This window comes from Pholcus phalangioides, unplaced genomic scaffold, assembly GCF_987345545.1.
Source record: "Pholcus phalangioides strain wild (caught in Gottingen) unplaced genomic scaffold, Ppha-v1.0 ptg000022l_1, whole genome shotgun sequence".
Lineage (NCBI taxonomy): Eukaryota > Metazoa > Arthropoda > Arachnida > Araneae > Pholcidae > Pholcus > Pholcus phalangioides.
The window spans coordinates 7,422,006-7,436,193 of NW_028301615.1; the positions used below are offsets into that span (position 1 = coordinate 7,422,006).

The 14,188-nt window shown below is 32.7% G+C and overlaps 1 protein-coding gene across 3 annotated transcripts in view; it reads right to left on the reverse strand.

Moving 5' to 3' along the window:
* Positions 1-14,188, reverse strand: part of LOC149069412 (eukaryotic translation initiation factor 4E type 2-like) — a 350,991-nt gene that overhangs the window by 49,323 nt on the left and 287,480 nt on the right. Inside the window, exon 6 of one of the 3 annotated variants that reach the window (XM_089249239.1) lies at positions 12,708-12,780. The exons of the other annotated variants lie outside the window; for them this stretch is intronic. Within the exon in view, the coding sequence (XP_089105365.1) occupies positions 12,708-12,780 (73 nt within the window). The remainder of the gene's footprint in view (positions 1-12,707; positions 12,781-14,188) is intronic. 3 annotated transcript variants of the gene reach the window in all.

Here is a 14,188-nt window from a genome sequence, read left to right on the forward strand (position 1 = left end):
CAATCTGAATTTTGGAATTTTTTCACGATTCAAACTCGAGTCATAAATATGGTTCTGATTTCCCTATCCGTGATGAAAATGCCTGCAAAATAAACATGAAAACTATTCAATAGCTCGAAAAAAGTAATTTTGAAAAAACCGACAGGACCCCCCCCTTACACGTGTGAAAATTTAAAATTCAAACTCACATTTGGAATTTTCTCCCGATTCAAACTCAAATCATAAATATGGTTCGGTTTTCCATATCCGTGATGAAAATGCCTACAAAATTTACACTAGCTGGAAAAAAGTAATTTTGAAAAAACCGACAGGACCCCCCCACTTACACGTGTGAAAATTTAAAATTCAAACTCAATTTTGGAACTTTTTCACGATTCAAACACGAATCATAAATATGGTTCTGTTTTCCTCATCCGTGATGAAAATGCCTACAAAATAAACACAAAAACTACACAATAGCTCGAAAAAAGTAATTTTGAAAAAACCGACAGGACCCCCCCCCCCTTACACATGTAAAAATTTTAAATTCAAACTCAATTTTAGAATTTTCTCACGATTCAAACACGAATCATAAATATGGTTCTGTTTTCCTCATCCGTGATGAAAATGCCTACAAAATAAACACAAAAACTACACAATAGCTCGAAAAAAGTAATTTTGAAAAAACCTTACACATGTAAAAATTTAAAATTCAAACTCAATCTTAGAATTTTCTCACGATTCAAACTCGAATAATAAATATGGTTCTGTTTTCCTCATCCGTGATGAAAATGCCTACAAAATAAACATGAAAACTATTCAATAGCTCGAAAAAAGTAATTTGAAAAAACCGACAGGACCCCCCCCTTACACGTGTAAAAATTTAAAATTCAAACTGAATTTTAGAATTTTCTCACGATTCAAACTCGAATCATAAATATGGTTCTGTTTTCCTCATCCGTGATGAAAATGCGTACAAAATAAACACGAAAACTACACAATAGCTCGAAAAAAGTAATTTTGAAAAAACCGACAGGACCCCCCCCCCCTACACGTGTGAAAATTTAAAATTCAAACTCACATTTGGAATTTTCTCCCGATTAAAACTCAAATCATAAATATGGTTTTGTTTTCTCTATCCGTGATGAAAATGCCTACAAAATAAACACGAAAACTACACAATAGCTCGAAAAAAGTAATTTTGAAAAAACCGACAGGACCCCCCCCCCTTACACATGTAAAAATTTTAAATTCAAACTCAATTTCAGAATTTTCTCACGATTCAAACACGAATCATAAATATGGTTCTGTTTTCCTCAACCGTGATGAAAATGTGTACAAAATAAACATGAAAACTATTCAATAGCTCGAAAAAAGTAATTTTGAAAAACCCGACAGGACCCCCCCCTACACGTGTAAAAATTTAAAATTCAAACTCAATTTTGGAATTTTCTCCCGATTCAAACTCAAATCATAGATATGGTTCGGTATTCCCTATCCGTGATCAAAATGCCTACAAAATTTACACTAGCTGGAAAAAAGTAATTTTGAAAAACCCGACAGGACCCCCCCCTTACACGTGTTAAAATTTAAAATTCAAACTCAATTTTAGAATTTTCTCACGATTCAAACTCGAATAATAAATTTGGTTCTGTTTCTCTCATCCGTGATGGAAATGTCTACAAAATAAACACAAAAACTACACAATAGCTCGAAAAAAATAATTTTGAAAAAACCGACAGGACCCCCCCTTACACGTGTGAAAATTTAAAATTCAAACTCACATTTGGAATTTTCTCCCGATTCAAACTCAAATCATAAATATGGTTCGGTTTTCCATATCCGTGATGAAAATGCCTCCAAAATTTACACTAGCTGGAAAAAAGTAATTTTGAAAAAACCGACAGGACCCCCCCCCCCTTACACGTGTGAAAATTTAAAATTCAAACTCAATTTTGGAACTTTTTCACGATTCAAACTCGAATAATAAATATGGTTCTGTTTTCCTCATCCGTGATGAAAATGCCTACAAAATAAACATGAAATTTATTCAATAGCTCGAAAAAAGTAATTTTGAAAAAACCGACAAAACCCCCCCCCTACACGTGTGAAAATTTAAAATTCAAACTCACATTTGGAATTTTCTCCCGATTCAAACTCGAATAATAAATATGGTTCTGTTTTCCTCATCCGTGATGAAAATGCCTACAAAATAAACACGAAAACTACACAATAGCTCGAAAAAAGTAATTTTGAAAAAACCGACAGGACCCCCCCCCTACACGTGTGAAAATTTAAAATTCAAACTCACATTTGGAATTTTCTCCCGATTAAAACTCAAATCATAAATATGGTTTTGTTTTCCCTATCCGTGATGAAAATGCCTACAAAATAAACACAAAAACTACACAATAGCTCGAAAATAGTAATTTTGAAAAAAACCGACAGGACCACCCCCCCTACACATATAAAAATTTTTAATTCAAACTTAATTTTAGAATTTTCTCACGATTCAAACTCGAATAATAAATATGGTTCTGTTTTCCTCATCCGTGATGAAAATGCCTACAAAATAAACACAAAAACTACACAATAGCTCGAAAAAAGTAATTTTGAAAAAACCGACAGGACCCCCCCCCCTTACACATGTAAAAATTTTAAATTCAAACTCAATTTTAGAATTTTCTCACGATTCAAACACGAATCATAAATATGGTTCTGTTTTCCTCATCCGTGATGAAAATGCCTACAAAATAAACACAAAAACTACACAATAGCTCGAAAAAAGTAATTTTGAAAAAACCTTACACATGTAAAAATTTAAAATTCAAACTCAATCTTAGAATTTTCTCACGATTCAAACTCGAATCATAAATATGGTTCTGTTTTCTTCAACCGTGATGAAAATGTCTACAAAATAAACATGAAAACTATTCAATAGCTCGAAAAAAGTAATTTGAAAAAACCGACAGGACCCACCCTTACACGTGTAAAAATTTAAAATTCAAACTGAATTTTAGAATTTTCTCACGATTCAAACTTGAATCATAAATATGGTTCTGTTTTCCTCATCCGTGATGAAAATGCCTACAAAATAAACATGAAAACTATTCAATAGCTCGAAAAAAGTAATTTGAAAAAACCGACAGGACCCCCCCCTTACACGTGTAAAAATTTAAAATTCAAACTGAATTTTAGAATTTTCTCACGATTCAAACTCGAATCATAAATATGGTTCTGTTTTCCTCATCCGTGATGAAAATGCGTACAAAATAAACACGAAAACTACACAATAGCTCGAAAAAAGTAATTTTGAAAAAACCGACAGGACCCCCCCCCCTACACGTGTGAAAATTTAAAATTCAAACTCACATTTGGAATTTTCTCCCGATTAAAACTCAAATCATAAATATGGTTTTGTTTTCTCTATCCGTGATGAAAATGCCTACAAAATAAACACGAAAACTACACAATAGCTCGAAAAAAGTAATTTTGAAAAAACCGACAGGACCCCCCCCCCCTTACACATGTAAAAATTTTAAATTCAAACTCAATTTCAGAATTTTCTCACGATTCAAACACGAATCATAAATATGGTTCTGTTTTCCTCAACCGTGATGAAAATGTGTACAAAATAAACATGAAAACTATTCAATAGCTCGAAAAAAGTAATTTTGAAAAACCCGACAGGACCCCCCCCTACACGTGTAAAAATTTAAAATTCAAACTCAATTTTGGAATTTTCTCCCGATTCAAACTCAAATCATAGATATGGTTCGGTATTCCCTATCCGTGATCAAAATGCCTACAAAATTTACACTAGCTGGAAAAAAGTAATTTTGAAAAAACTGACAGGACCCCCCCCTTACACGTGTTAAAATTTAAAATTCAAACTCAATTTTAGAATTTTCTCACGATTCAAACTCGAATAATAAATTTGGTTCTGTTTTCCCTATCCGTGATGAAAATGCCTACAAAATAAACACAAAAACTACACAATAGCTCGAAAAAAGTAATTTTGAAAAAACCGACAGGACCCCCCCCTTACACGTGTGAAAATTTAAAATTCAAACTCACATTTGGAATTTTCTCCCGATTCAAACTCAAATCATAAATATGGTTCGGTTTTCCATATCCGTGATGAAAATGCCTACAAAATTTACACTAGCTGGAAAAAAGTAATTTTGAAAAAACCGACAGGACCCCCCCCCCTTACACGTGTGAAAATTTAAAATTCAAACTCAATTTTGGAACTTTTTCACGATTCAAACTCGAATAATAAATATGGTTCTGTTTTCCTCATCCGTGATGAAAATGCCTACAAAATAAACATGAAATTTATTCAATAGCTCGAAAAAAGTAATTTTGAAAAAACCGACAAAACCCCCCCCCTACACGTGTGAAAATTTAAAATTCAAACTCACATTTGGAATTTTCTCCCGATTCAAACTCGAATAATAAATATGGTTCTGTTTTCCTCATCCGTGATGAAAATGCCTACAAAATAAACACGAAAACTACACAATAGCTCGAAAAAAGTAATTTTGAAAAAACCGACAGGACCCCCCCCCTACACGTGTGAAAATTTAAAATTCAAACTCACATTTGGAATTTTCTCCCGATTAAAACTCAAATCATAAATATGGTTTTGTTTTCCCTATCCGTGATGAAAATGCCTACAAAATAAACACAAAAACTACACAATAGCTCGAAAATAGTAATTTTGAAAAAAACCGACAGGACCACCCCCCCTACACATGTAAAAATTTTTAATTCAAACTTAATTTTAGAATTTTCTCACGATTCAAACTCGAATAATAAATATGGTTCTGTTTTCCTCATCCGTGATGAAAATGCCTACAAAATAAACATGAAATTTATTCAATAGCTCGAAAAAAGTAATTTTGAAAAAACCGACAAAATCTTCCCCCTACACGTGTGAAAATTTAAAATTCAAACTCACATTTGGAATTTTCTCCCGATTCAAACTCGAATAATAAATATGGTTCTGTTTTCCTCATCCGTGATGAAAATGCGTACAAAATAAACACGAAAACTACACAATAGCTCGAAAAAAGTAATTTTGAAAAAACCGACAGGACCCCCCCCCTTACACATGTAAAAATTTTAAATTCAAACTCAATTTCAGAATTTTCTCACGATTCAAACACGAATCATAAATATGGTTCTGTTTTCCTCAACCGTGATGAAAATGTGTACAAAATAAACATGAAAACTATTCAATAGCTCGAAAAAAGTAATTTTGAAAAAACCGACAGGACCCCCCCTTACACGTGTGAAAATTTAAAATTCAAACTCACATTTGGAATTTTCTCCCGATTCAAACTCAAATCATAAATATGGTTCGGTTTTCCATATCCGTGATGAAAATGCCTACAAAATTTACACTAGCTGGAAAAAAGTAATTTTGAAAAAACCTACAGGACCCCCCCACTTACACGTGTGAAAATTTAAAATTCAAACTCAATTTTGGAACTTTTTCACGATTCAAACTCGAATAATAAATATGGTTCTGTTTTCCTCATCCGTGATGAAAATGCCTACAAAATAAACATGAAAACTATTCAATAGCTCGAAAAAAGTAATTTGAAAAAACCGACAGGACCCCCCCCTTACACGTGTAAAAATTTAAAATTCAAACTGAATTTAAGAATTCACTCACGATTCAAACTCGAATCATAAATATGGTTCTGTTTTCCTCATCCGTGATGAAAATGCGTACAAAATAAACACGAAAACTACACAATAGCTCGAAAAAAGTAATTTTGAAAAAACCGACAGGACCCCCCCCCCCTACACGTGTGAAAATTTAAAATTCAAACTCACATTTGGAATTTTCTCCCGATTAAAACTCAAATCATAAATATGGTTTTGTTTTCTCTATCCGTGATGAAAATGCCTACAAAATAAACACGAAAACTACACAATAGCTCGAAAAAAGTAATTTTGAAAAAACCGACAGGACCCCCCCCCCTTACACATGTAAAAATTTTAAATTCAAACTCAATTTCAGAATTTTCTCACGATTCAAACACGAATCATAAATATGGTTCTGTTTTCCTCAACCGTGATGAAAATGTGTACAAAATAAACATGAAAACTATTCAATAGCTCGAAAAAAGTAATTTTGAAAAACCCGACAGGACCCCCCCCTACACGTGTAAAAATTTAAAATTCAAACTCAATTTTGGAATTTTCTCCCGATTCAAACTCAAATCATAGATATGGTTCGGTATTCCCTATCCGTGATCAAAATGCCTACAAAATTTACACTAGCTGGAAAAAAGTAATTTTGAAAAAACTGACAGGACCCCCCCCTTACACGTGTTAAAATTTAAAATTCAAACTCAATTTTAGAATTTTCTCACGATTCAAACTCGAATAATAAATTTGGTTCTGTTTTCCCTATCCGTGATGAAAATGCCTACAAAATAAACACAAAAACTACACAATAGCTCGAAAAAAGTAATTTTGAAAAAACCGACAGGACCCCCCCCTTACACGTGTGAAAATTTAAAATTCAAACTCACATTTGGAATTTTCTCCCGATTCAAACTCAAATCATAAATATGGTTCGGTTTTCCATATCCGTGATGAAAATGCCTACAAAATTTACACTAGCTGGAAAAAAGTAATTTTGAAAAAACCGACAGGACCCCCCCCCCTTACACGTGTGAAAATTTAAAATTCAAACTCAATTTTGGAACTTTTTCACGATTCAAACTCGAATAATAAATATGGTTCTGTTTTCCTCATCCGTGATGAAAATGCCTACAAAATAAACATGAAATTTATTCAATAGCTCGAAAAAAGTAATTTTGAAAAAACCGACAAAACCCCCCCCCTACACGTGTGAAAATTTAAAATTCAAACTCACATTTGGAATTTTCTCCCGATTCAAACTCGAATAATAAATATGGTTCTGTTTTCCTCATCCGTGATGAAAATGCCTACAAAATAAACACGAAAACTACACAATAGCTCGAAAAAAGTAATTTTGAAAAAACCGACAGGACCCCCCCCTACACGTGTGAAAATTTAAAATTCAAACTCACATTTGGAATTTTCTCCCGATTAAAACTCAAATCATAAATATGGTTTTGTTTTCCCTATCCGTGATGAAAATGCCTACAAAATAAACACAAAAACTACACAATAGCTCGAAAATAGTAATTTTGAAAAAAACCGACAGGACCACCCCCCCTACACATGTAAAAATTTTTAATTCAAACTTAATTTTAGAATTTTCTCACGATTCAAACTCGAATAATAAATATGGTTCTGTTTTCCTCATCCGTGATGAAAATGCCTACAAAATAAACATGAAATTTATTCAATAGCTCGAAAAAAGTAATTTTGAAAAAACCGACAAAACCTTCCCCCTACACGTGTGAAAATTTAAAATTCAAACTCACATTTGGAATTTTCTCCCGATTCAAACTCGAATAATAAATATGGTTCTGTTTTCCTCATCCGTGATGAAAATGCGTACAAAATAAACACGAAAACTACACAATAGCTCGAAAAAAGTAATTTTGAAAAAACTGACAGGACCCCCCCCCCCCTTACACATGTAAAAATTTTAAATTCAAACTCAATTTCAGAATTTTCTCACGATTCAAACACGAATCATAAATATGGTTCTGTTTTCCTCAACCGTGATGAAAATGTGTACAAAATAAACATGAAAACTATTCAATAGCTCGAAAAAAGTAATTTTGAAAAACCCGACAGGACCCCCCCCTACACGTGTAAAAATTTAAAATTCAAACTCAATTTTGGAATTTTCTCCCGATTCAAACTCAAATCATAGATATGGTTCGGTATTCCCTATCCGTGATCAAAATGCCTACAAAATTTACACTAGCTGGAAAAAAGTAATTTTGAAAAAACTGACAGGACCCCCCCTTACACGTGTTAAAATTTAAAATTCAAACTCAATTTTAGAATTTTTTCACGATTCAAACTCGAATAATAAATTTGGTTCTGTTTCTCTCATCCGTGATGGAAATGTCTACAAAATAAACACAAAAACTACACAATAGCTCGAAAAAAATAATTTGAAAAAACCGACAGGACCCCCCCCTACACGTGTGAAAATTTAAAATTCAAACTCACATTTGGAATTTTCTCCCGATTCAAACTCAAATCATAAATATGGTTCGGTTTTCCATATCCGTGATGAAAATGCCTACAAAATTTACACTAGCTGGAAAAAAGTAATTTTGAAAAAACCGACAGGAACCCCCCCCCCTTACACGTGTGAAAATTTAAAATTCAAACTGAATTTTAGAATTTTCTCACGATTCAAACTTGAATCATAAATATGGTTCTGTTTTCCTCATCCGTGATGAAAATGCCTACAAAATAAACATGAAATTTATTCAATAGCTCGAAAAAAGTAATTTTGAAAAAACCGACAGGACCCCCCCTTACACGTGTAAAAATTTAAAATTCAATCTGAATTTTGGAATTTTTTCACGATTCAAACTCGAGTCATAAATATGGTTCTGATTTCCCTATCCGTGATGAAAATGCCTACAAAATAAACATGAAAACTATTCAATAGCTCGAAAAAAGTAATTTTGAAAAAACCGACAGGACCCCCCCTTACACGTGTGAAAATTTAAAATTCAAACTCACATTTGGAATTTTCTCCCGATTCAAACTCAAATCATAAATATGGTTCGGTTTTCCATATCCGTGATGAAAATGCCTACAAAATTTACACTAGCTGGAAAAAAGTAATTTTGAAAAAACTGACAGGACCCCCTCACTTACACGTGTGAAAATTTAAAATTCAAACTCAATTTTGGAACTTTTTCACGATTCAAACTCGAATAATAAATATGGTTCTGTTTTCCTCATCCGTGATGAAAATGCCTACAAAATAAACATGAAAACTATTCAATAGCTCGTAAAAAGTAATTTGAAAAAACCGACAGGACCCCCCCCCTACACGTGTGAAAATTTAAAATTCAAACTCACATTTGGAATTTTCTCCCGATTCAAACTCGAATAATAAATATGGTTCTGTTTTCCTCATCCGTGATGAAAATGCCTACAAAATAAACACGAAAACTACACAATAGCTCGAAAAAAGTAATTTTGAAAAAACCGACAGGACCCCCCCCCCTACACGTGTGAAAATTTAAAATTCAAACTCACATTTGGAATTTTCTCCCGATTAAAACTCAAATCATAAATATGGTTTTGTTTTCCCTATCCGTGATGAAAATGCCTACAAAATAAACACGAAAACTACACAATAGCTCGAAAAAAGTAATTTTGAAAAAACCGACAGGACCCCCCCCCCCTTACACATGTAAAAATTTTAAATTCAAACTCAATTTCAGAATTTTCTCACGATTCAAACACGAATCATAAATATGGTTCTGTTTTCCTCAACCGTGATGAAAATGTGTACAAAATAAACATGAAAACTATTCAATAGCTCGAAAAAAGTAATTTTGAAAAACCCGACAGGACCCCCCCCTACACGTGTAAAAATTTAAAATTCAAACTCAATTTTGGAATTTTCTCCCGATTCAAACTCAAATCATAGATATGGTTCGGTATTCCCTATCCGTGATCAAAATGCCTACAAAATTTACACTAGCTGGAAAAAAGTAATTTTGAAAAAACTGACAGGACCCCCCCCTTACACGTGTTAAAATTTAAAATTCAAACTCAATTTTAGAATTTTCTCACGATTCAAACTCGAATAATAAATTTGGTTCTGTTTTCCCTATCCGTGATGAAAATGCCTACAAAATAAACACAAAAACTACACAATAGCTCGAAAAAAGTAATTTTGAAAAAACCGACAGGACCCCCCCCTTACACGTGTGAAAATTTAAAATTCAAACTCACATTTGGAATTTTCTCCCGATTCAAACTCAAATCATAAATATGGTTCGGTTTTCCATATCCGTGATGAAAATGCCTACAAAATTTACACTAGCTGGAAAAAAGTAATTTTGAAAAAACCGACAGGACCCCCCCCCTTACACGTGTGAAAATTTAAAATTCAAACTCAATTTTGGAACTTTTTCACGATTCAAACTCGAATAATAAATATGGTTCTGTTTTCCTCATCCGTGATGAAAATGCCTACAAAATAAACATGAAATTTATTCAATAGCTCGAAAAAAGTAATTTTGAAAAAACCGACAGGACCCCCCCTTACACGTGTGAAAATTTAAAATTCAAACTAACATTTGGAATTTTCTCCCGATTCAAACTCAAATCATAAATATGGTTCGGTTTTCCATATCCGTGATGAAAATGCCTACAAAATTTACACTAGCTGGAAAAAAGTAATTTTGAAAAAACCGACAGGACCCCCCCCCCCTTACACGTGTAAAAATTTAAAATTCAAACTCAATTTTAGAATTTTCTCACGATTCAAACTCTAATCATAAATATGGTTCTCTTTTCCTCATCCGTGATGAAAATGCCTACAAAATAAACATGAAATTTATTCAATAGCTCGAAAAAAGTAATTTTGAAAAAACCGACAGGACCCCCCCCCCTTACACATGTAAAAATTTAAAATTCAAACTCAATTTTGGAATTTTTTCACGATTCAAACTCGAATAATAAATTTGGTTCTGTTTTCCCTATCCGTGATGAAAATTCCTACAAAATAAACACAAAAACTACACAATAGCTCGAAAAAAGTAATTTTGAAAAAACCGACAGGACCCCCCCTTACACGTGTGAAAATTTAAAATTCAAACTCACATTTGGAATTTTCTCCCGATTCAAACTCAAATCATAAATATGGTTCTCTTTTCCCTATCCGTGATGAAAATGCCTACAAAATAAACATGAAAACTATTCAATAGCTCGAAAAAAGTAATTTGAAAAAACCGACAAGACCCCCCCTTACACGTGTAAAAATTTAAAATTCAAACTCAATTTTAGAATTTTCTCACGATTCAAACTCGAATCATAAATATGGTTCTGTTTTCCTCATCCGTGATGAAAATGCCTACAAAATAAACATGAAATTTATTCAATAGATCGAAAAAAGTAATTTTGAAAAAACAGACAGGACCCCCCCCCCCTTACACATGTAAAAATTTAAAATTCAAACTCAATTTTGGAATTTTTTCACGATTCAAACTCGAATAATAAATTTGGTTCTGTTTCTCTCATCCGTGATGGAAATGTCTACAAAATAAACACAAAAACTACACAATAGCTCGAAAAAAATAATTTGAAAAAACCGACAGGACCCCCCCTTACACGTGTGAAAATTTAAAATTCAAACTCACATTTGGAATTTTCTCCCGATTCAAACTCAAATCATAAATATGGTTCGGTTTTCCTCAACCGTGATGAAAATGTGTACAAAATAAACATGAAAACTATTCAATAGCTCGAAAAAAGTAATTTTGAAAAACCCGACAGGACCCCCCCCTACACGTGTAAAAATTTAAAATTCAAACTCAATTTTAGAATTTTCTCACGATTCAAACTCGAATAATAAATTTGGTTCTGTTTTCCCTATCCGTGATGAAAATGCCTACAAAATAAACACAAAAACTACACAATAGCTCGAAAAAAGTAATTTTGAAAAAACCGACAGGACCCCCCCTTACACGTGTGAAAATTTAAAATTCAAACTCACATTTGGAATTTTCTCCCGATTCAAACTCAAATCATAAATATGGTTCTGTTTTCCCTATCCGTGATGAAAATGCCTACAAAATAAACATGAAAACTATTCAATAGCTCGAAAAAAGTAATTTTGAAAAAACCGACAGGACCCCCCCACCCTTACACATGTAAAAATTTAAAATTCAAACTGAATTTTAGAATTTTTTCACGATTCAAACTCGAATAATAAATTTGGTTCTGTTTCTCTCATCCGTGATGGAAATGTCTACAAAATAAACACAAAAACTACACAATAGCTCGAAAAAAATAATTTTGAAAAAACCGACAGGACCCCCCCCTTACACGTGTGAAAATTTAAAATTCAAACTCACATTTGGAATTTTCTCCCGATTCAAACTCAAATCATAAATATGGTTCGGTTTTCCATATCCGTGATGAAAATGCCTACAAAATTTACACTAGCTGGAAAAAAGTAATTTTGAAAAAACCGACAGGACCCCCCCCCCTTACACGTTTGAAAATTTAAAATTCAAACTCAATTTTGGAACTTTTTCACGATTCAAACTCGAATAATAAATATGGTTCTGTTTTCCTCATCCGTGATGAAAATGCCTACAAAATAAACATGAAAACTATTCAATAGCTCGAAAAAAGTAATTTGAAAAAACCGACAGGACCCCCCCCCTTACACGTGTAAAAATTTAAAATTCAAACTGAATTTTAGAATTTTCTCACGATTCAAACTCGAATCATAAATATGGTTCTGTTTTCCTCATCCGTGATGAAAATGCCTACAAAATAAACACGAAAACTACACAATAGCTCGAAAAAAGTAATTTTGAAAAAACCGACAAAACCCCCCCCCCCCTACACGTGTGAAAATTTAAAATTCAAACTCACATTTGGAATTTTCTCCCGATTCAAACTCGAATAATAAATATGGTTCTGTTTTCCTCATCCGTGATGAAAATGCCTACAAAATAAACACGAAAACTACACAATAGCTCGAAAAAAGTAATTTTGAAAAAACCGACAGGATTCCCCCCCTACACGTGTGAAAATTTAAAATTCAAACTCACATTTGGAATTTTCCGCCAATTCAAACTCCAATAATAAATATGGTTCTGTTTTCCTCATCCGTGATGAAAATGCCTACAAAATAAACACAAAAACTACACAATAGCTCGAAAAAAGTAATTTTGAAAAAACCGACAGGACCCCCCCCTACACGTGTGAAAATTTAAAATTCAAACTGAATTTTAGAATTTTCTCACGATTCAAACTCGAGTCATAAATATGGTTCTGTTTTCCTCATCCGTGATGAAAATGCCTCCAAAATAAACATGAAATTTATTCAATAGCTCGAAAAATGTAATTTTGAAAAAACCGACAGGACCCCCCCTTACACGTGTGACAATTTAAAATTCAAACTCACATCTGGAATTTTCTCCCGATTCAAACTCAAATAATAAATATGGTTCTGTTTTCCTCATCCGTGATGAAAATGTCTACAAAATAAACATGAAAACTATTGAATAGCTCGAAAAAAGTAATTTTGAAAAAATTGACAGGACCTCCCCTTACACGTGTAAAAATTTGAAATTCAAACTTAATTTTAGAATTTTCTCACGATTCAAACTATAATAATAAAGTTGGTTCTGTTTTCCCTATTCCGTGATGAAAATGCCTACAAAATAAACACAAAAACTACACAATAGCTCGAAAATAGTAATTTTGAAAAAAACCGACAGGACCACCCCCCCTACACATGTAAAAATTTTTAATTCAAACTTAATTTTAGAATTTTCTCACGATTCAAACTCGAATAGTAAATATGGTTCTGTTTTCCTCAACCGTGATGAAAATGTGTACAAAATAAACATGAAAACTATTCAATAGCTCGAAAAAAGTAATTTTGAAAAACCCGACAGGACCCCCCCCTACACGTGTAAAAATTTAAAATTCAAACTCAATTTTATAATTTTTTCACGATTCAAACTTGAATGATAAATTTGGTTCTGTTTTCCCTATCCGTGATGAAAATGCCTACAAAATAAACATGAAAACTATTCAATAGCTCGAAAAAAGTAATTTGAAAAAACCGACAAGACCCCCCCCTTACACGTGTAAAAATTTAAAATTCAAACTCAATTTTAGAATTTTCTCACGATTCAAACTCGAATCATAAATATGGTTCTCTTTTCCTCATCCGTGATGAAAATGCCTACAAAATAAACATGAAATTTATTCAATAGCTCGAAAAAAGTAATTTTGAAAAAACCGACAGGACCCCCCCTTACACGTGTGACAATTTAAAATTCAAACTCACATCTGGAATTTTCTCCCGATTCAAACTCAAATAATAAATATGGTTCTGTTTTCCTCATCAGTGATGAAAATGTCTACAAAATAAACATGAAAACTATTCAATAGCTCGAAAAAAGTAATTTTGAAAAAATTGACAGGACCTCCCCTTACACGTGTAAAAATTTGAAATTCAAACTTAATTTTAGAATTTTCTCACGATTCAAACTATAATAATAAAGTTGGTTCTGTTTTC